The sequence below is a fragment of the Botrytis sinoallii genome, assembly GCF_014898435.1.
Source record: "Botrytis sinoallii strain Bc 23 chromosome Unknown BSIN_001, whole genome shotgun sequence".
NCBI lineage: Eukaryota > Fungi > Ascomycota > Leotiomycetes > Helotiales > Sclerotiniaceae > Botrytis > Botrytis sinoallii.
The window spans coordinates 4,614,776-4,636,976 of record NW_024066028.1 but is presented as its reverse complement, the minus strand read 5'-3'; the positions used below and the strand labels follow the sequence as shown (position 1 = coordinate 4,636,976).

Genomic DNA, 22,201 nt, shown 5'->3' with positions numbered 1-22,201 from the left:
TTACGCTACCAAAAAGGGATGCGGGGCAAACTTGGGAGTGGGAGAGATGTTTCTGGGTATAGAATGGGGAAAAAACCTCATGATCAAAAAGTTATTGTGGATTGTCTTAAGATGATATACAATCTAGCTAGGCGTTGAGGCTCAATCATGCAATATGATCCGTCTAATTTCAAGACTAGAGAAAAGATGCAGAGACGTTTACAAATAGGAATGGGAGCACAAGATTGCTGTACCTATGAAATCAAGATCGCGGGGTTAAAAGTCTTGAATGATTGGAGAATGGTTATATGATGATGTTCCTAGTCGGGATGAAAGCCCTCGACTCGAGGAATTGAGAGATCGTGGTAGTTGTTCCTGAAATGTAACACAATAATGCAGAAATGCTTATTTACGATTGAATCCAAGACTATAGAAGAGTTACACTCTAAGAAAGTGTCGACTTTCCTTCCATGTAGAGTCTCATCCAGGATTCTTCTAGATATCCGAGCCAACCCTTCATCCCGCAATTTTTCTCGCTTTTTAGCCCCGGATAATTAAGCAGCGAGCAACTCCGATATTGACCCCTCAAATTCTCCGCCAAAACTCGTGACCCAACAATTTGTTCCACAGTGATTCTTTCCTTTATGGTTAAGCAAATTAATGCTTGGAAGCTAAGGGTAATTATACCACCACTTTCACTATGAAGTCGACATCATCCCCCACTATCTTAAGCTCTCCATTCACTTGCATCTCAATTGACTTTGGCTAAATCTTTACTTGTTCTTCATCTTTTCAGAAATTTCAAATACACTTCACACAAACAGGAATCTTAACACTATCATCATGGCTTCAGATTTGAAACCCCTCAATGTCCTCATGGTGGGAACTGGTGAATATACCACCGGTTTCGTAGGAGGTGGGGCTTCAGGATCAGACAAGAAAGTGGGAGTTGTAGGACTTTCATTATTTGATCTGCGAAGACGTGGGAAGGTTGATAAATTGTCTATGGTTGGCACATCTGGTGGAAAATTCCCAGCTATCCGTTTGTCTCCCACCTCCATCTAAATGTGCATCTTACTCCCCGCATCACCCACTGACAGAATTGACCAGGCGAACATCTTAACAAGAACATTTCCCAAGTTTACAACAATCTCGACACATCCTTCGATTCCTTCCCAGCAAATGATAAAACAGATCCAGCAGCCTACAAAACTGCCATCGATGCGCTTTCCCCAGGTGATGCCATCACAATCTTTACTCCCGATACAACCCACTACCCCATCGCCCTCTACGCCATCGAACGTAAAATCCACGTTTTGATCACCAAGCCCGCAGTCAAAATTCTCTCTCAGCATCTCGAGCTTCTCGAAGCTGCCAAAAAGAATGGTGTCTTTGTTTACATCGAGCACCACAAACGATTTGATCCCGCATACTCCGATGCTAGACACAAGAGCTTGGGATTGGGTGATTTCAATTACTTTTACAGTTATATGAGTCAACCCAAATCACAATTGGAGACTTTCAAGGCTTGGGCTGGTGTGGATTCAGATATTAGTTATTACCTGAATTCGCATCACATCGATATTTGCGAGTCAATGGTTTCACAGCAAGGATTCTTGCCAGTCAAGGTCTCAGCTAGTGCTAGTAAGGGAACAGCCGTTGGATTAGGTTGTGATCCAATTACAGAGGATACTATTTCTTTACTTGTGCACTGGGTCAAGAAGGATGATCCAAACAAGAGAGCCACCGGTGTGTATACTGCTTCCTGGACTGCACCACAAAAAGCTGGTGTTCACTCAAATCAATATTTCCACTACATGGCCAGTGGAGGTGAAATCCGCATTGATCAAGCCAAGAGAGGATACGATGTCGCAGATGACAAAGTCGGTCAATTGATGTGGTATAACCCATTCTACATGCGTTACGCACCAGACGAGGAGGGCAACTTCGCTGGACAGACAGGATATGGATATGTCAGTTTCGAGAAGTTTGTCGATGGATGCAGATTAGTCAATAGAGACGGTGTTTCTGCGGTCAAGGTCTTGGATGATAGAGGATTACCCACATTGGGCAATACTGTCGGCACAACCGCTATCTTGGAAGCTGGAAGAAGAGCTTTAGATGAGAACAGAGAGGTGGAAATTAAAGTCGAGAATGGCGTTTGGTCTCTTGTTTAAGGAAAAGGAGCGACGGTTAATACTTTGGTGTTTAATGAACATCACTGCAAGGTGCAGTTGACATGAAATAATTATGATTACTTTGATGATTTCTTCTACTAAATATGCTGCCATCTGTTTCGCTATGGCTCTCTATTGTGCTTTGCTCTCATTAGAGTTGCCGAAATCATTCCTCTTTGAAGACATCTGATGGGATTCAAAGCCTCAAATATCTGATCGCATGTGGGCAGAGCTAAAACCTCCAATAAAAAAATGACACATAACGAATGGAACGTGTGATAGCCCCTTCATTCTCCTACACAATTAATTGCCATGATCCCGAAAAAAGCTTTCTCAAATAGCTCGTATCAACTCCTTTTCAAATGGCGTTAGTACACCACTCATAAAAGCTCCTCAACAAATTAGCCGCTCGATAATTCAACAGATATGATTACAGCAACAGCTTGCTACTTTTGCTCTTTATTCGAAGAAGTAGAAAGTTCTAAGGTGCCGATTCATTGATGCACTTCCCTGCGAGAGTTCTTCCATGGGTCTCGAAGATGTATACTCATCACTGGACTGGTTATTTGAAATATTCCTCCGGCTTTTCACTTCAGAAGTCCGTCTCTTTTCATACCAGTAATTTTGGTGCGCAACTAATGCATGTAGTTCCCTCCGGCTCGTCCGATGATTGTTCGGAAGAGATTCTCCTTGTGTGGTAAAAAGGTCTTTTGATACTTCGGTCTATGAAGTGTTATGATTCTCAATTAAATCCTTGTCTTATTCAAAAGGGCATCGCAGCTTCCTCGCAAACTTAATAAGCAGGCACTAACATTGCGCATGTTGCAGAGCGAGAAGGCTGCGGCAAGAGCCAGCCCTCAATATTTACTCGTACAGGCTTGCCTAAGATTCCCATATTTATTTACTCTTACATGTCGCAACTTCGTCTTTGGAGTATCTTGGAGAGCATTTCTTTACATTCAAACCAAGATTTAAGACAAGGACGGCTACCAATTGTTATTGAATATCAAACTCCTCAGTCCGCACTCACGAAACTGAGCCTCATTTATCTCTAGGATTGGTACTGCAGATAACATTGATATCAGGTGGAGGACCGGGCAATCACATTGTACGTTTCCCTCGTTCCTCGCATGTCAGAAAAATCTCTTCAATCCCTGATCCATGAATCTTTACGCTTTATTTTACGCTGAGTCGTGGATTTAGAGCACACACTGACTCAACACTCAAAAGAACATGGCGCGCGCATCAACAATTGCTGTTACTGGCTTCCCTCTATTCATGAACCTTTACAGAGAGCTGCGGATGAAGATATGGCATGATACATTGCCAGATGCTATCAAACCAGCTTTATTCCAGTACAAACACGGATGTTGGCACCTTCTTCATCTTACGAAATACGACCCATGTGGTGAGCATGACCCGCTGGATGACACGAAGAACATGCGTTTAGAGTTCCGCCACAGTATGTTAGGCCATGTACAAATGGAGACGCGCTTAGTATCGGTTAATCACGAGGCTCGTGAAATTGCTGTGGAATGGGCTCATAAAAAAGGGTTTGTTGTTCAGAAAATTGAAGGATATCCCATATTTTCATGTCCTTTCAATCCGGGGCGTGATATACTATACATTCCACCTAATAAAGAGTTTAAGTTTTGGACAGAGACAGATGATATACTTGACAAGGCACCACGGGTCAATCGGAACACCTTGCGAAGAACGTTAGTTCAGAATTTCGCTATAATGGAGTCTACAATTGAGCACGATGACCCTCCAAACCTATGTAGAATTTTCAAGGGTTTCTTACCCGTAAGAATGTTGGTCATTCTCATCGAGACGAAACTAGGAACAGAATTTGCTGATAGGTATTTAAATCTACAAAAGCGATGGGAAATCAGAACAGGCGGGGCCTGGGTCTGGGACAACCAAAAAAATTATGGGACAAGCATGGTAGAGAGTTTCGTGGCAAATTGGGACTTTACAGGCGTGTAGACGGAGTGAGTGAGGAATTGCAAGACGAGCTTACATGCGATGATGGCGCCAACTTCAAAATTCAAGTTGCTGCAGCCATTCCATTTAGACATAGAAGAAGTTCTTATTAAAAACCTGTACAAATACTTGATGGATTCTGCGCTCTAGCAACACGCCTTAGTAGATAATATTCTGTATGTGGTGTTCTTGAGAGTTTGTCTCCCCGTTTTTAAGTATGATGTTACGTCCTAGACTTATATCTCAGTCTAGTGGAGTCTTTATAAATGACTGTTGTTGTTGCCTCATCTTCTTCTTTAGTATTCTGGTGATATTCAACGAACTGTACTGAGAAATCCAGCATCCCAACAGATGTGGAAAGACGGGATATTATATTCTGAGTAACTGAAATGAAGGAATCGTGAAGAAAGTGCCTGTATGAATTGACTTGGTGGTGGAACTAACTTTTTGTGAATTGTTTCTGAAGTTGTCGAGGAACATAGGCAAGTCTTTCGACTGAGGCTTAAAGTGTCAGCATGAAAATATCAATGGCTTTACACTCGTCGTAGCAGTGTACAGATTTGCATGGGCTGAATCTATACTCTGCTTTGTTGTTGGAGTGTTGCTCTATCAGCTGAAAATCTTCAGCTCGATAGTTGTAAGATGCCATTTACATCTAATTTTTGGAACGCTCTCTTGTCATTTCAGAAGCAACTTATGTTGGCAGACGACGCAGGCTTCGGGTCGATGGATTTTGCAAAGAATCAGGACTCCATGAGGCCTGGTGAGGAAGTTGCTTTGACGTCTGAGATATACAAAAGAGCTTGGAAAGTTGTTGCATGGCTTTCACAAGGTCAATAACACCAGGTTCGGGACTAATTTGTAGACTTTGGAGGCGAAACTAGCCCAGTAGGGGATGATCGATTTCCTTTTTAAACCTAATTTTACAAGTTTTGTAAAATTGGTGCAACTTCAAATTAATGCTCGCAAGCACCCAGTTTCGTCGGTTAAAGAGATTGAATGGGGTTTCATGCCATTATAGAATTTCACACTGGTAAAAGATGTGACTTGCGCAGGAAGTGAAGCTGAGTTATATGAGGACTATTACTCTTGGAAATGAGTTCATGAAGTGGCAAGACTGGTGAGATGGAATAGAAAATGCAACCAAGGTCGATGCCCAGGGATAAATTGAGGGAATAACCAAACGAGATCGCAAAATAATGGACGGTAAAACTGCTGCATGAATGTTCAAGCGATGGACCTCACAGAAAAATATGTTCAACTAACAGTTTATGGCTTTCTTGGACTCATGACCAAATAACTCTCCCATCGTATACTAACTGCACATATCTCAGCACCTGCGGAGGAATTTACATCTTTCGCCTAAGCTTTCGTACATGAAGACAAGAACGTTGAGATTATTATGGATGCGGGTATCATAGCATCGCATCTATCTACTTCATGGGCTCGTAACTGGATGAGAACTCGCATTTTGAATCAGAACTTTTACTGTCGTCACAATCCATGTCCAGTGCCCGATGCGCAGTCTTGAATCTTCGAGAAGAAGCTCACGTTTATTGATCTCATCTTCGACTCCATCGACGAGGTCAGCGATATTTGGATTCCGACTGGAGGACAATCAACGCTGTTCGTGAGCAGCGACTGATCGCAACGGAGATGGGGTTATTTTGGATAGGGTCCCAGTTCAATTTGTGACAGGGTAATCTCATCTGCAGAGTGCAAGATATTTTTGCTCCAAGGTTACTTGATAAGTGTGCTTATCAAATACTCACGGCCAGTCGTAATAAGACTACCTCGAGATGAATATCAGCCCATCACTTTATATTGAGATCTTAGAGCTTTCCATTTTTAGGAATATGATGCTGAGAAGCAAATAGCACTCAAAATACAAGAAAATATTTCGATTATGTCCTAATGATTTATCTACTACAAAGCAAAACATTCAACCTGGGGTATTAAGTGTATCTATCACAAACAGTACTTCATCCACGTCCCGATAACTATCTTCACCTGAAAAACAAATGAAATAAAAGGTCGTCAAGCGGACTCATTTCTTCTCAACACTCTTCTTGGCTTTCTTGCTTTTGGGCGAGCAAGAGGAAAGAATGGAATGTAACCAAGTCTTGTAAGTGAATCGACTGCGGAGGGTAGTGGACGAAGATGTTGATGACCGAGAGGCACCAGGAAGGACTTTCTCGATGATTCTATGGAGAGAGAAGAGTAAGGTTAGTCGCGAGTTCACAAGTATCTGAGCTAGAAGACCATATAGTGTAGGATCATCTTGTATTTCTATCTTTCTTGCTTTTGTACATTCCAATTTCTCATCCAAATCATTCACCCAATCCTCTATCAACAGTAAGAAAAGTCAAAGCGCTCCACTTACTGCGCCAAGAGAACAGCCCTATAGTAAACTTGTCCTTTGTCCAATTTGTCCATTGCCTCCGCGATACCTGACTCCGTCATAGGGAAAGTTTGAACGATGGGTTTGATTTCATGGAATGCAGCGAAGTCCAACATCTGCTTGTGGGCACTTCTGTTTGCAACAAGGTTTCCTTGAATGTTGATACCAGCGACAAGGAATGGCATGTATGGGATCTCGAGGTTCTGGAAAGAAACTGTCAAGGGGTAGATGGTGGAGCGGGGTGCCATGATTGGGAGGATCAATTCCCAGTTTGGTTGAGCGGCAGTGGTAACGAGGAGACGGTTAATGGGTTTAGAAACCTTGAGTTCCTTAACATCCTTGGTAGCGATAAATTCGTGTGCACCGAGCTTGGTGGCTTCAGCCTTCTTCTTGTCCGAGCTACTCAACACAACAACTCTGCAACCCATCTTGGCAGCAAATTGAATAGCCAAATGTCCCAATCCACCAACTCCCATCACAGCAACAACATCAGTACTCTTGATACCCTGGAGGGCAGAGAATGTGGTAGCACCTCCACATTGTAAAGGAGCGGCATATTCGTCAGGGATGGAGGCTGGTGTGGGGAAAAGGAAGGCCTCGCGCCAGATAGCGTGGGAAGCAAATGATCCTTGATCAAGGTTGGCATATCCGTAAAGAGCACGTTCTGGACAGAAAACTTCGTTTCCAGTAAGACACTCATTGCAGTGGCCACAAGAATCGTGCTCGTAACCCCATCCTACACGGTCTCCCTTCTTGAGATATTTGGCATCAGGGCCAACAGATTCAACGATACCAACACCTTCGTGGCCAAGGACCATGTCGGCACCTTTCTAGGTGGGGGTTAGCTATAGAACAAATGACAAAGGGTGGCAATGGAGTATGAACTAACGTAGTGAAGATCTGTTCCGCAAACACCGGAAGCGGTAATTTTTACCAAAACGCTGTCCCCTTTGAGCTCTTCTGGCTTAGTGGTGGTGCTCTTGATGGGGGTACCATCTGCTCTGCCCTTGAAAACTGTGAAGGTAGGCATGTTGATTGTATTTTGGGAAGAAGTAGATGATTTGAGGATGGACTTGAAAAGTTGGAATTTCAAGTGAAGTTATAGATGTTTTTGAATGTCTTGAGAAGCTGGAGGGAAGAGTAGAAGAGGAAGTTGATTTGATATGGGATAAAATATGTTTACCATGGCTTTTAACTCACATTATATAATCTTTGAACTCAGGGCCGCTCCTCCATGTTTGGGTCCAGGCACTATCCGGCCCATGGTTCCATGCGTTGGTATTGATTAGTGACAATGACTATCAGCGAAGTGTACAAGCGCATGTACTCACGGGATTGTTCGTAATCAAACTTACCGATTCGCATCCGACGGAGATCCCTGATGATTACCTGATCTTGAAGGAGAATCCGGAAGACAAATTATGGGCATTCACTGCTTTATGTCCGAGTGGGACCCACGTTCTTTAGGCTTATGACTAAACGCGAAACAAAATTTACTAGGGTCTAATCTCCGGATGCCCCATTAGGGCTGAACCATGTAAGCAATGTTGGTGACCAACTGTTGGACGATAAGATAATTTAACGGATCATTGGTTATTATCCATCAACGTTTGGATAATACAAAGTTAATCTGCAACTCCATATCTGGAGTCTCGGAGTTAAATTATAGAATTCTCGATTATGCTACCCCACGATTTTCGTGTCTTAACATGAGCCAATCAGACTACATGCTCATGCGCCGAAGGCTTTTCGGCAACCTTCCCGGCCTCAAGCCAAGGATCGAACATCGCTGGCTTAACACTCAAAGTCGATCATGCGTATCTATAAATCGCTGTGCTTGCGAGCTACGAAAATGACAGTTCCCCATGATTGGCTCTAGCTTTATGATTGAAGATGGCCATGGAGTAATTTCTTTGTCATAATTCAGCTGTATGTTACAATAAACAAGTACATGATATCCAAGTGGTTAAAGCATTAATTCTATACGAATAATTATTGCTGATACAAGAGTAACTACCGAAGGATAATCTCGCTACTCCACAATATTGTTTCCCAATACAGCCACCACCCACATGCGTTTAACATGATGTGCATATTGCCATACCATTGCCAACCCGAGATTGAATTTGAGAAAACTATAGTAATAGAATGGAAAGAAACATAAAGAAAAGAACGCCTGAAATCCATGCCTCTTGTTTATCATCATCATCATTACTATTCCGGAAATATCGTCCCCATATTCGCCCATAACATCTCAAAGTCTGTATATGAATCGGCTGGAAATGTCATATCAATGGATTGAGCCAAGATATCTTGTATCTCTGCATTCGTCTCATTATCGAAAGACAACGAATCTACACCTTGCATTCCAGTGAAGCTATCATCGAGAAGACTCTCATATCCCGAGTCTCCTGCACTCATGACAGATTGTACTTCATCGGGCTTGATCATGACTTTCGACTGTTGCACCATCATTTGCTTCTCATAAGTCTGCGCAAGGCGGATATCGACTTTAGCACTGAGCTCAGTCATGACATTAGCAGCGCTGGCAGCTTGAGCGAAATTGTTCCCAAAGTTATCGAAAACAGCGATGGCGAGGTCGAGAGCACCTCTTGCTGCTCGAGTCTGTGTGCCTTGAGGATATGCGAAGATATAACCGACGAGAGTCATTGCACAGTTCCACTGCCACTGGAAGGATTCCTGCCAACCTGCTAGGATCGATGTCGACAAGATTACATGATGCATAATGTGCGTCAACTGCATAGCATGGCCGACACATTTGAGTGCGATTTGTTCTGAGAGAGCACTGGGTGTGCTTGCTGGATTGAAGATGATGAACGGCCGGCAGAGGTTGGTGCTGAGATTGTGGTACATAAGTTCCAAGAGGAGTCGTTGTCGTTGAAGCCACAGTGGTGCGAATGGCTCGATGTTAATATGTGATAGATCTGTGGAGAAGGGGGACCCGCCATTGAGACGATCAGTTTTGAGTGCCATGGGTACACCCCTGAGCCATTCATCCATTCGCTCTAAGTGTGGTTCCAGCATATCTGCATAAGTTGCAAGAGTTTGTAAGTCATCCCAAATGGTTCCTCTTACGTTGACTGTATTAGGGACTGGGGTATCGTAAAATGCAGAGTAGGCCGATCGAGCAACAAGCAACAGTTTCGTATTGTGAAGATTCCAAGTCAACCAGGTAACATTATCACCCAGAGGTGCAAAGCTTTGTCCTGCAGCAATGGCAACATCGCGGTCGTCTGTAGGAAGGGTGCATGTAGTATTACACTCATGAACCAAAAATGGACGTCCGAGTTTCATACTCATTTTACTCTCCAGAACGTAGAGCGTCCACCACATGCGTTTCCGCAGTTCTCTTTCCTTTCTTGGCATTTCTTGGGGAGGCTCGACATGTAGACCAAGCATATAAGCTGTTCGTACAGCAGCACTGCAAGCGCTGTCTGCCATATTTTGAAATGATCCACAACAGAGGTATATGGAACAGAGAATATGACATTGAAGAGTAGCTATTGTGGGTGCTTCTAGATCGGCTGCCAGTAGAGATTGACAACGTCGGTAATGCCATCTGCCAGCGATTGTTGCGTCATTGACGTTTACATTAGCTCTCGAGCTGGGGTTATGTGCGCGTGTTACATTGGGCAGAAAAGACATGCCGTACTGCATACACATTGCGAGGATAATATCGACAAGCGCGGAAGGTTTTCTCTCTTTGTCAGAATTCATCCATAACGACTGATAATGTTCTTTGAATTCTTGTTCATCGATAATGGGATTTGAGGTATAGTATGATTGCCAAAAGAGCCCAAGAAAGTACTCTTCTTGTGTTGGTGAAAGATAGTCACCAACGTTGAGGGGGTCTTCTATCGGGACCATCATCCCATTTTTGTTGTCTGATGTGTCTGCTGTAGTCGGTCCATCGAGTACCTTACTCGCCGAGTTCGGTAACATGGCATGAGCAGAATGTTTTTGGTGTAGTGAAGCGGTCAAGAAAGTATTGAGGCGCCCGATGAAATAGTACAGTGATGCTGAACCATACCACGTCTTTTGTGGGGAACGCGCGGTGCTAATGTGAATGCCTTCCCATTCTCTCTTGATTGAGTTTGCGTCAAATTCAAGGCCGCTCATACCACCCAAGCCACTCATACCGCTTAATCCAGTGTCGTGTCCCGATCGGGAACTTCCAATACTATTCGGCGGCGAAGGAAGTCCATGTGGAGGAAGCATTTGCATGTTCTGTTTGCTATCGCTTGAGCGCTCTTTATCGAGTTCCTTTTCAAGTTCTTGCACTTTTTGCTTAAGGCGTTCAATCTCACGATATGCATGTGGAAGGGTTGCCAACTTCATAGCACCGCTATTGCTGCAGTTGCCGCCTCGAGTTTTGCAGTTGTTACACGGATGGTCATTATCGCATTTGATCCGGTGAACTCGACACCAATCGCACGCTTTGGCCACTTGACTTCGTTTTTGACGTGGACGGGGCCGTGGTGGAGGTTCTGGGGATGCAGAAGTACTAGGCGTAGTAGAAGGCATGCTCACGAAAGTGGTGAACATTTTGGGAGTAATGTGACGGGTATCAAGTGTAGAGACGGAGAGGAGATGCGCTGGAGAGATGACGGTGGCTAGATGGATGTATATGCGACACAGCAGCAACTGAGATTTGATAGCAGATTGCTACAAAACCTAGCCGAAGGCTATTGCTCGTGATCAACGGTCAATTAGTACCTCCTAAGGTCAATTTTAGGAAAGTTGAAAGTCTCAAGATATGAGCATAGAGGATACCAATCCTGTATGTACAGAATATGGAGTTTGTATGATTTGCGGTGTCAAAAGTGCGAGCAGATCTCTGGTATTCTTTATTTGTGCACGGGCGGCACAATTAATGTGTTTTGGGTGCCAAGGGGTCTACCCCAACCAGCCCCACCTGAAGGGACCCGGGAAGATAGATGGCTAGAATGCCACAAAACAACATACGGCTTTTACGGCTTTGTACTATTCGATTTTCCCGTGGATGATGCCTAGTGTCAATACCAGAAAGGTCTAGAGATGAAGTATCTAGCGAACTAAGATGTATTGCTTTTAGACATGATGTCAAACGCTTGGGTAGGGCTTAACCAATGATTCATCAGAATGCTAATGCTCATAGATAAATCGACATCTATCGGAATTACCGTCGATATCATACCAATCTACATCATGCATATGATACATTACAAATTTCTAATCGACTTGTCTGAAAAGAGTTACCAAGCTTTGACTACTTAGGTACCGGTGCAACTGATTGAGGCGGAGATAGCGTTTTGGGCTTCGGAGAAGAGCCTATCGTGCCTATGAGCCCCATAAAGGCTGCACTAAAACCCATGTTGATCTGTCAAAATGCATCGTAAATAGCACCGGAAAACGCTTGATTATTATCAGCCCTTTCTTTCATCATTCCACCCCACCTACTGAAAACTGCCTGCGGAGTACATAATCTTATTTCCAAAAAGGAACTCTCTCAGCACGACCTATCAACTTCAAAAAGCTAATCCACAGCACTATTATCATGGATAGGACGTTATAATCGATAGGAATACCCACTGCGAGTGTACGTACTTTCATCACACTACCTAATTTAGCTACGAGGTCATTTAATACTACAATCTCACTCAAAACAACAATGTCACCAATTACTGCAAGTAATTGAGTTCTCACACATTCAGATTGCACTCGGGTCCTCGCCACGTGCAAGGCTTTCGTTGATAACACCAATCAAAGGCGAACCGAGAAGTTAGTACGGCCACAAAATTACTGGCTGGAACTTCAAATTGTACGTACTCGGGTCCGAAGCCGTGGAATCCGAACCACGGCAGAGAGCCGACTCAAGTTCTCTTCATGACAATGTCTTGAATACATGGCCCGGCTTTCTTATATCGGATGAATAAGCCGAGAGATTTAAATAAGCTTACTTGGTTGCCAAAGAACAGGATTTGCCGAATCCATATGTCTTCTCGCCATTTCTGTATTCCGTCGTTGCGAAAGCGAAAACAGTGGGAATTCTGTTTCAGTTGCGAAGACATAGGATTATGGCAAAGTACCCTTGATGAGCATTATTTGAGCTTCATCAGAATGTTACCGTACGGAGTATGGTAGTAGCCGGTTCACTCGGCATTGTAATCGGTGTTTCTTGGTAAGCATGGCATTTACGATTATCAGCGCAAGGTACAAATCCTTCGTAACAAAAGGGCTTACCGTCATTGGTCTTACCATCTAAACACCTTCATCTCAGCGTTTCACTTCATGATAGGGCGTTGATTGAAAGAAGTATTATTTGTAGATATACAATGTGCCTAAGGCACGGATCCGATTAAATTATTATCTTATGCAACGGCGTGTTTCTTCAGCGGGGGGAACCTTATTGATATTCCCGCGCGTATGGGTGTGATGTAATCCCGCCTATTTTTTCAGGGTCTTGCAGATATGCAGCGGGCCCGAGTCCATATATGTGGTGTATCCTGTGGTTTTCCAGAACCTAGTAGACCCTGAGTTTTGCATGGTCTCGGGGAACCAGGCAACAACATCAGCATCTATAGCTTAAACATGAAGAAAGGCTCACGTGAGGCTGAGTGAGCCAAGAAGCTTAGGAACTTGGGACCAAACACTCGGATTCACTTCACAAGACTGCTTGCAGTTACTGGAACAGTTTTCAATCACGGTACCTGGCTGTTTGCTCTAGCTCTTCAAAATGATGCAGTGATCATATATCAAAATGTTGTAGAACAGAAGGTACACATTCGTCGGTCTTTGCCCGGACCGGATTCAAGTTCGGGTGCTTATGTGATGAAATCAAAGCCGTGATATCGCCTTGAGACATTCATCAGTATTGGCAGCCCTAGCTCTTCTATAGCTTATCTTCCTCTGCTGATCATGGTTCGAGGATACGAGCTAACGCGGGACTAGGCTCCCGCTGCACGTTCATTGCATGTAAGCAGGGTTACCACATGTCAACAACGCGAAAACGCCAGCAGTTCGGTTCCCAAAATATCGACATTCGTTAATCCTACCTCAGAAACGAGCTGAACAAAGCTTAACCTCGCTGTCTCTGCGCCGTACGCGATATTACGGCAAGCCAGGGTTCTTTCTTCAACACCCTCGACTTCATGGTATGGAATATGATTCGATGCGGGCTATGAAGTGAGACTATACGATAGTAAACATCATGGGTGATAGGAACGAGGGCGAAAAGGGTCTGAGAAGTGGTCTAAGCATCAACTTGAACGTCTATATAAACTGCTCAAAGTCTCGACGTTAAGCTCAATCCTCATCACCATCATCTTCTTCCTTCCTCAGCTTCATTCATTGCAGAAGAATCTCTTCCGATTGCCATCATCACTTCACTTGAAGATCACTTCCTTCCTCGCACCTTTGCATACTATCCTCCTTATTAGCAGATATGTTTAGCAAAGACTTTACAGCAGTCGGGCTGGCAGCTCTCTCTTTGGTCTCTCAATCGCAAGCAGGACCTACCTTGGGTACTTCTCATCTCAAAGCAAGAGCTCTCTTAGGTAACTCTTTTGGTGTTCCTGGACGCAATGCCACTTACGACTACGTTGTAGTTGGTGGTGGCAATGCCGGTCTAACTATCGCCATGAGATTGGCTGAAGCTGAGGCTGGCAGCGTTGCTGTCATTGAAGCTGGAACTTTCTATGAGATTAGCAATGGAAACATCTCTCAACTTCCTGCCACTGATGGTGTATTCGCTGGAAAGGGTGCTACCGATTGGCAACCTCAGATCGATTGGGGTTATCAGACTACCGCGCAATCTGTAAGTTCTAGGACTATGATTTGAATTGGAAATCACTTACTGACATTCTCAACAGGGAGCATTCAACACTTCTCTTCACTATGCTCGTGGTAAGACTTTGGGAGGTTGTTCTGCCAGAAACTTCATGGTCTATCAACGTGCAACTGTTGGATCAATGCAGAGGTGGGCCGACGAGGTTGGCGATGATTCCTATGAATGGGATAACTTTCTTCCTTTCTACCAGAAGTCTGTCAACTTCACTGCTCCCGACATGAGCCTTCGATCGACCAACTCCACTCCAGAGTTCGTTGCTGCTGATGCTGCAGTATTCCCAGCTACCGGTCCACTTTCAGTCACTTGGTCCCACTATGCCCAAGCTTTCGGAACCTGGGCCATCGAAGGTCTTGCTCAAATCGGTGTACCGGTGATTCCTGGATTTTTGGGTGGAACCTTGATTGGAGCTTCATACCCTACATTCACCATTGATGCTGAAAAGATGACACGTGATTCTTCCGAAACTTCTTTCCTCAGGGTCGGTATGAAATCACCTGACCTCAAGGTTTACACTCTGTCCATGGCAAAGAAAATCCTCTTCGACGATAGCAAGAAAGCAACCGGTGTTCTTGTCGAGACTGGTGGCTACCCATTTACTTTGACTGCCAACAAGGAGGTCATCTTGTCTGCTGGTGTTTTCGGATCTCCACAGCTTCTTATGGCTTCTGGTGTTGGACCCGCAGAAGAATTGAGTGCCATCGGTATTGATGTCATTGCCGACCGTCCAGGTGTCGGAAAAGGAATGCAAGATCATCTGTTCACTGGTATCGGATACCGTGTCAATGCTCCTACTATTTCAAGACTTGTGAACGATCCTGAGTATGCTGCTGAGCAACTTGAGATGTACGAGAGCACCCCAGCTGCCGGCATGTACACTAGCCCCGATACTGATGTTCTTGGATGGGAGAAGATCCCCGAAAAGTACAGAAGCAAATGGAGCAATGAGACTCAGAAAGCTTTGGCTGAATACCCTGCTGATTGGCCTGAGGTTGAGTACATTGCCATCTCTTCTTTCCTAGGCAACCAGGTCATCGAGGGAACTGATCCAAATGATGGATTCAACTATGCCACATTAGCAATTGCTCTCGTCGCTCCTCGATCCCGCGGATCTCTTACCATCACCTCCGCCGATACCAATGTTGCTCCTTTGATCGACCCAGGTTTCTTGACCGAACAATCTGACGTCGACATCATGGTTGCTTCAGTCAAACGTGTCCGTGAATTCTACGCCACCGATGCCCTTCAAAGCTTCGTCATTGGTGACGAGTACTTCCCCGGATCTAACATCTCGACCGACGCTCAAATCGAAGACTTTGTCCGAACCAGTTTCAACACTATTTGGCACGCAACATCGACCTGTGCCATGGGTCTTGTTAACAATACCAACACTGTTGTTGATAACCAGGCCAGAGTTCTTGGTGTATCTGGCGTCCGTGTCGTTGACGCTGCCGCTTTCCCACATCTTCCTCCTGGACATCCTATGTCCACAGTTTGTAAGTCTTATCCTTCCTATAAAAATTAGCAATTGAACAGTAACTAACACTCCATTCAGATGCTTTCGCTGAGAAGATCGCTTGCGACATTATTGGTTGTTAAGCAGTTCGCCTCAAAGCGCCACCATCCGAAATCATCTCTAACTATTACTCCTCACTTTGATTCAACTTCTCTTTATTATGTCGTCGATAGATCCTTTTTAGAAGCATCATGGCTAAATCACTTATCTCTTCTTTTCTTTTGACCTCCCGCCAACTGCGGCGGAATATTTTGATGCACCACTTGAGTTCCAAGATATTCCGCACACCAAAGCACGCAGAGTACTCGAACACTATCGATCTTTACGCGCAGACCTTGTTAGCTGGATGCCACTGTACAACAATTGCTCGCATCCTCATTCTGAGGGGTAGCTTGAGCATCGTTGGGTTTTTTCCTTTTTGATGTGATATTTGGGCGGCGGATTTCTTTCATATGTACCGTACAGAGGAAACAGATGTACTATACAGTCATAGATATATAGTGGTAACCATGTTTTCATATAGCAACTCACACACTTCCCATGTGCTTTGCAGATCGTGACCGAGTTTCATCGATTATGGTGACACTGCAGAATTAGCCAAGAAAGACCAGGGGATTGACCTAATAGCATCGCGATAATCTACGGACTTTAATACTGAGCAAACGCAGGTTTTGGTCATGATTTTGCTTTTTGATTTATTTCGTACCATCACCACCAATCATTGGCCTTCGCATGGAAAAATAACTATTGGATAGTATTTGCTAATCCTTGAAACATTTGTAAAATTTTGAAGCGTGTGGAAACCAACCAACACCATTTATCCATGCAGATATCAGTTTTATCATTGCAAATCTTATTCTGTTGGTTGAAGTTGGTGTTTGATGATGTTACCGAACATCATTCATCAACGTTCAAATTATTATGGACTTTCAAATTCTTCTAATTGCTTAACCAGCAACTTCACCTTAAGTTCTAGTATCAATATCTAACTTCAAAATCATGAGCTTTGACTATGAAGATTTTGACCAACTTTCGTCCAAATTCTCAATCCTCATTACTCGTGAAGATTCTTTTCGGGTACGGGTTCTTTGCCGACTAACGTCAGGGGTGTCTCGGCTAAATAGAGGATGCCTTCGGATAACACAACTTCACCGAAAATCATTCATTACCGAGCTCTCCCGAAACCTTCTCCTTCCCCACCTCTTCAATTACCTGCAGATCTTCCACTCTACCCGCAGTTCCCATTCCTTCCCGCTCAGCCCCAAAGCGCATGCCCCGAGTCAGAACTAGGGATGCAATACATTTACAGCATTGTTTGCTTCAAAACTCGTAAATTATCCAACCATTTATTGATGGCGAGCAAAATGTCTCATGTACTGTTAATCATGTTCCACGCAGGTCCTCTCACAGCTAGTTCAGAATTATGCGGTAGGCTGAGAATAAGTCATGTGATGTAGTTCTAGCCCCCAAATTCAAGCAATAAGTATGTTATTGCTAAGGAAACTAGGATCGCCAAGCAAAGCTGTAAAAGCTTGGTGATAGGTAAGTGGAACAGATCATGTTTATATATCGATTCATGCAAAGGCTGTGTAACGGGACCCGAATAGATGAACCAACGGTGAAGTAAGTTGGGCGGTTCAGCCGACACGGCATAATTCATTGTATAACCAAGCCGATCACGTGCACCAGTTATGGAGTTCATGATCAAGATTAATTTTCAAGGTCACATGTGTGTGTGATTGTGTGATTGCACCAGCCACTAGGTAAGCCGCTCCGCTTTACTGAGCCACCCATCACAAGCCACCACAAAACTTAAGGACACATCCATCTCAAAAAGTGGAAAACGCTCGAAGTTAGAAATGGATGAAGAAGATGAAGGATTCTGGAAAGACGAGAGAATTAGAATGATCAGTTGAATTGATCTTGACACCTGAAGATTTGAAGCAATGATCGTCAGGTAACTTATATTATATCCAGTCACTTTTGTTTGGGGCAAATGATGTAATTGTGATTTTATCAAATTTGTTTGTGTTTTATCGATGATTAAATATGAACAATAATCGTGATTCATGAATGAAATCCCAAACTCCTGATCCATCTATCCCAATATCTTATCTAAACCAATACCCAAGTCTATCATTCATAAATTAAAAGAGATGCATGAAAAGATACATGAAATGAAAAGTGACAAAGGAAATTCGTTAAGTGACAGCCATGTCTAATTCAAAGCCAAGAAAGCATTTTGAACTGCTACAGGCTCTTTGATACCCCACTGAACCATCCAGTTCTCCAACCACACTCTATTCAAAGGACCGAGATTTCTCAAAGTCTTACTGGCAGACTGAGAAACGTTGGTAGGTAAGGTACGAGCACCCTTCTCAACGGCACCACCAGCTGCTGCCTTGGAGTAGAACTCAAGAAGGCGCATGGCGGGGTTGGCGTCAACATCGACTTTGCCAGTGCGCTCAGCTTCATCCACGGAAGCTTTGAGTGCGTCAACCCATTGCTCAAATTTGACTGGCTTGACCATGCCTTCAGGGTAAGCGGCGAGGAGGTTCTGTCCCAAATCCTCTTCCCAGCTGGAGAACTGTGGGTTGACAACGTGGAAAGTCTTGCTGTGGAGAGGAGCAGAAGAGATAGCGCCTGTAGCGGCGTCAAGTTCTGGCTGAGATGCGGTCTCAAGGATCTCGCACAAGACCTTGGAGAGCTTGTCGACTGGGAGCCAATCGATGTGATCTCTGGATGGGAAGGTCTCTGGGACAACACCGAGATGGGCGGATGAGACAATGATAGATGGAATGTACTCGTGTTTGTTCCACATTCCTTTTTGTTGTTCTACTGGACCGGCTACGATACCAACACGGCAGACAGCAGTACGGACACCGGAGATTTGAGCGGCTTTCTCAAGGAGGGCCTCAGCGATAAGCTTGGATTGACCGTATCCCATAGGTGCTGCGGCAGTGAAGTCGAGGATTGGTGCCTCAGGAACACCACCAACTCCTTTGTATCCACCAACGGCGGCAATGGATGAGATGAACATCACGAAAGCGTTGTTGGTAGAGCTGGAAGCCATTTGAGCGAGGTTGCGAACACCAGTGATGTATGGCTTGAATGAATTGAGAGTCCAGTTGAAGTTAACTGGCCATTGGCAATGAAGGACGTGGGTAACATTCTCCAAAATCTTAGTGTAGTTCTCTTGTCCAACACCCAATTGAGAGTCAGAAAGATCTGCCTTGAGGAAAGTAACTCTCTTGGAATCAATGGGGCTTAATCCTCTTGCAGCGATGGCTTGTTGGTATTTCTCGGCACCACCAGCAGAGCGATCAAGAGCGTAGATGTGCTTAACGTTGGAGTCATTGTTCATCTCATTGAGAAGGTATGAACCCAATGAACCGGTAGTACCAGTGAGGAGAACAGTAGTACCGGTGGTAACTGGTGTGACACGAGGCTTGGACTCGACTGGTAGGGTGGAGACAAATTCTTGGAAGAGAGACTCCATGGCAGTCAATTTAGGATTTTTGACTTCCTTCTCGTTAGGATCGGCACTTTGGTAGGCACTATCAGGATCTTCAGGTGCCAAATCTGCTGTCTTGTAGAGGAACTCAGAGAGCTCAACCAAAGATGGATTGGAGTATACAGAAGCTGGTGAAATGGAGTCCGGAGTGAGGTTGTTGCCACCAGTGAGTTTGGCATGGATCTTGAGCTCACGAACAATCTTGATGACATGGAGAGAATCCAAGCCAGATTCGAAGAATGCTGAATCAGGTCCAAGATTTTGAATGCCGGCGGTCTCCTCGATGAGGTCTTTTAGCCATTTAGCGATGTTGGTGCGGTCGGAAAAGTCCACTCGCATGTCACCGACTTCACCTTCTTGATCATCGAGATTCTCGGCAGCAGTGTAGACATCTTCGATATCTTTCTCGTACAATCTGTATGTCTGATGTCTTTGGATCTTACCTTGACCAAGGTAGTGCATCGGGCGGCTGGGATCAACAAACAAGATGTGGTACTGATCAAGCTGACCGTGAGCAGGAGCGTGGACATTAGCTTGGGCAATAGCTGGAAGCATGTCCTTGATGAGAGCGTGGCGATCAGCAGCGCTAGCTGGTGGAGCATCCTTGAGATCGACAAGAGCAGCTGGTTGGAACTTGCCACGACCGACAACCATGGCACCTTTGACGAGTGGACTGCTACAGAGAGAAGCCTCCATGAGAGCTGGGGCAAGTTTCTCTCCATTGCTGAGGACGATAACATCGTCAGCACGACCTCTCCATTTGTACAAGAAAGGCTTGGCTGGATCAGGGTGGCGAGAGTAGAGATCATTCATGGAGTACTCCTCGAGTTGAGGGAAGGTGCTGAAGATACCCTGGTAGTAAAGATCTAATTCAGGCTTTCGCTCAATGTAGAGCTCGTGAAGACCGTCCATGTACTCTCTGAAGACAATACCAGAGTGAGTTGGATGCCAGTAGAAGTAAGCCCAATCCTCGACGGCAGGAGCCAATCGTGGAAGACAGGCAGTCTCAGTAGCTCCAAAGTTGGAAACAACTCTGCAATGCTTGGAGATAATATCACCGGCAGTCTGGGAGATGGCAGCACCACAAACGAGAATGTAGTTAAAGTTGTGGATACGCTCGAGGGATTTGGGATCGTGGCTCAATTCCTCATAGATGGATGGGGGGCCAATTGAAGCGTCGACACCACCATACTTGTGGATCTCATCGGCATATGCAGCGTGAGGTACGACATTGGCAGAACCGTAAACAGTGGTGACACCGAGAAGGAGAGACATGGTGATACCGATGTTCAAACCACTAGTGTGGAACAAAGGCATGAGATTGTAAGCCCTGCGAGATTGTTGGTAGACTTCAGTTGTTGGAACATATCCGTCGACTGCTGGGATAGTTCTCCAAGCCTCATATGTGCTGAGGATCTCGTTCTTCCAGGTAATAGGCTTTGGAAGACCGGTGGAGCCGGTAGTGTGGAGGACGAGGCACGGGTCGGTTCGTGCCTCAGCAAAGGACTTGCTGTAAGGATAGGCGCGGACCTCTTCATCTTCAAGCAACTCTTCGAGTTCTGGCACTGTTGCAGTGCGCATGTTGCGTTGGCTCAAGATGTTCTCAACATGAGTGTTGCGAGCTGTCAAGAAGATGTGGCAGTCGGACTTCTCAAGAACATTTAGAGACCCGGCGACGCTGTTACGGGGAGAAAGATACAGCATCTTGTATCCGGCTTTGATAGCGCCGAACATGAAAAGAAAGTAACGAATGTCACCTGGTGGCCATGTTAGTATGTCAAATTCATTGTGGAATGGAAGGAATGTACTCACTGTGGCCTTGGTAGGCGACAGCTGGGAATTCACCAGCGGGGGCTTTCCCGAGGATTGACTCCAAGTACCAAGCGGTACGGTTGATCGCATTGGCGAAAGACCTGGCAGATACTTCCACAAAGCCATCTTGTGGCATATCAGTCTTTGGGTAAGCAAAGATTGAATGATCAGGAACCGATCTGGCAAGCTCATCTGGGATGAGGTGAACCAAACGGGCGGGGTTAGAGTTGGCTGCGGCGAAGGCGGCTGGGACATCAGATCGGAGAGTTCCTTGTTGAGACATGTTTAAAGATGGTTTGAGTGATTGAAGAAGTTGAAGAAGTTGATATTATTAGTATGAAGTATTGTTGGATGTAAAGATGGTTGATTGACTCAAAGAAGCTTTAGTGAAGGTGTTGGATGTAGATGGTTAGATGTCTAAGACTCAAGTATTGGAAAACTGGGAAGTGATGTTCTAGCGATGCCTTGATAGAATGTTGAAGATGTTGTTGTTGATGATGATAAAAAAAGTATTTACCTCGACAACATCGACAACTTATATATCAGAATCTTGTTGACTATCGACATAGTGTGAAGTGTATACACTTCCCAAAAGAGTGTTTCCATACCGCGCAACAGGAACATTCCATTGAGCAGTGATGGTATTCGTGGGGAGCGGACAGCCGGAGCAGAGCTAACGGGCTACTTTCGGCCTATTCTATCTTCAATGAGATCAAGTTCCTATACCAAAGGTGTATGAACATTTCCTGCGCGAGATCTAAGATTGCTGCTGGATCTGGAGATGAGATTGGCGCGATTGGGAATTCGGGAGCTTGCAAAAATCTCCTAATGACAACATACCAATGGCTACTCCAGGAGTGGTGTTGCCCTATCTCAGCTTGTTACCTTCTACATGGTAGTAACGCTAGTACCATCGCGCTATGGTACCAATCGTACATCCTAGATCTTGCAGGAGTTTCATGATCCATTG

General features: G+C 44.7%; 6 protein-coding genes across 6 annotated transcripts; 3 read left to right on the top strand and 3 right to left on the bottom strand.

Annotated features, from left to right (window-relative positions):
* Positions 1-822: 822 nt before the first annotated feature.
* Positions 823-2,156, top strand: EAF02_000990 (uncharacterized protein; the record flags this gene model as incomplete). The annotated part of the gene is made up of 2 exons (XM_038897038.1): positions 823-1,021; positions 1,090-2,156. The coding sequence occupies 2 exons, from the start codon at positions 823-825 to the stop codon at positions 2,154-2,156; spliced, it is 1,266 nt and encodes a 421-aa protein (XP_038763897.1).
* Positions 2,157-3,389: 1,233 nt separating this feature from the next.
* Positions 3,390-4,145, top strand: EAF02_000989 (uncharacterized protein; the record flags this gene model as incomplete). Its single annotated transcript, XM_038897037.1, has 1 exon — positions 3,390-4,145. The coding sequence occupies one exon, from the start codon at positions 3,390-3,392 to the stop codon at positions 4,143-4,145; it is 756 nt and encodes a 251-aa protein (XP_038763896.1).
* Positions 4,146-5,983: 1,838 nt separating this feature from the next.
* On the bottom strand, positions 5,984-7,763 carry EAF02_000988 (uncharacterized protein). Its single transcript, XM_038897036.1, has 3 exons — positions 7,433-7,763; positions 6,526-7,373; positions 5,984-6,346 (listed from the first exon to the last, which is right to left on the bottom strand). Exons 1-3 carry the CDS (start codon positions 7,571-7,573, stop codon positions 6,190-6,192), a joined length of 1,146 nt encoding a protein of 381 aa, XP_038763895.1. The 5' UTR covers positions 7,574-7,763; the 3' UTR covers positions 5,984-6,189.
* A 994-nt stretch (positions 7,764-8,757) lies between these two features.
* Positions 8,758-11,109, bottom strand: EAF02_000987 (uncharacterized protein; the record flags this gene model as incomplete). Its single annotated transcript, XM_038897035.1, has 1 exon — positions 8,758-11,109. The coding sequence occupies one exon, from the start codon at positions 11,107-11,109 to the stop codon at positions 8,758-8,760; it is 2,352 nt and encodes a 783-aa protein (XP_038763894.1).
* Positions 11,110-13,987: 2,878 nt separating this feature from the next.
* EAF02_000986 (uncharacterized protein) lies at positions 13,988-15,988 on the top strand (the record flags this gene model as incomplete). Its single annotated transcript, XM_038897034.1, has 3 exons — positions 13,988-14,359; positions 14,415-15,885; positions 15,945-15,988. 3 exons carry the CDS (start codon positions 13,988-13,990, stop codon positions 15,986-15,988), a joined length of 1,887 nt encoding a protein of 628 aa, XP_038763893.1.
* A 2,135-nt stretch (positions 15,989-18,123) lies between these two features.
* On the bottom strand, positions 18,124-21,514 carry EAF02_000985 (uncharacterized protein; the record flags this gene model as incomplete). The annotated part of the gene is made up of 2 exons (XM_038897033.1): positions 18,124-21,176; positions 21,232-21,514. The coding sequence occupies 2 exons, from the start codon at positions 21,512-21,514 to the stop codon at positions 18,124-18,126; spliced, it is 3,336 nt and encodes a 1,111-aa protein (XP_038763892.1).
* Positions 21,515-22,201: the final 687 nt, after the last annotated feature.

Excerpts from the sequence above, each read along its gene's own strand:
- EAF02_000988 (XM_038897036.1), bottom strand. The coding sequence starts at position 7,573 with ATGCCTACCTTCACAGTTTTCAAGGGCAGAGCAGATGGTACCCCCATC. Across the intron at positions 7,374-7,432 it reads GCGGAACAGATCTTCACTAC|AAAGGTGCCGACATGGTCCT; the intron begins GTTAGTTCATAC and ends ACCCCCACCTAG. Across the intron at positions 6,347-6,525 it reads AGGGCTGTTCTCTTGGCGCA|AATCATCGAGAAAGTCCTTC; the intron begins GTAAGTGGAGCG and ends CTCTCTCCATAG.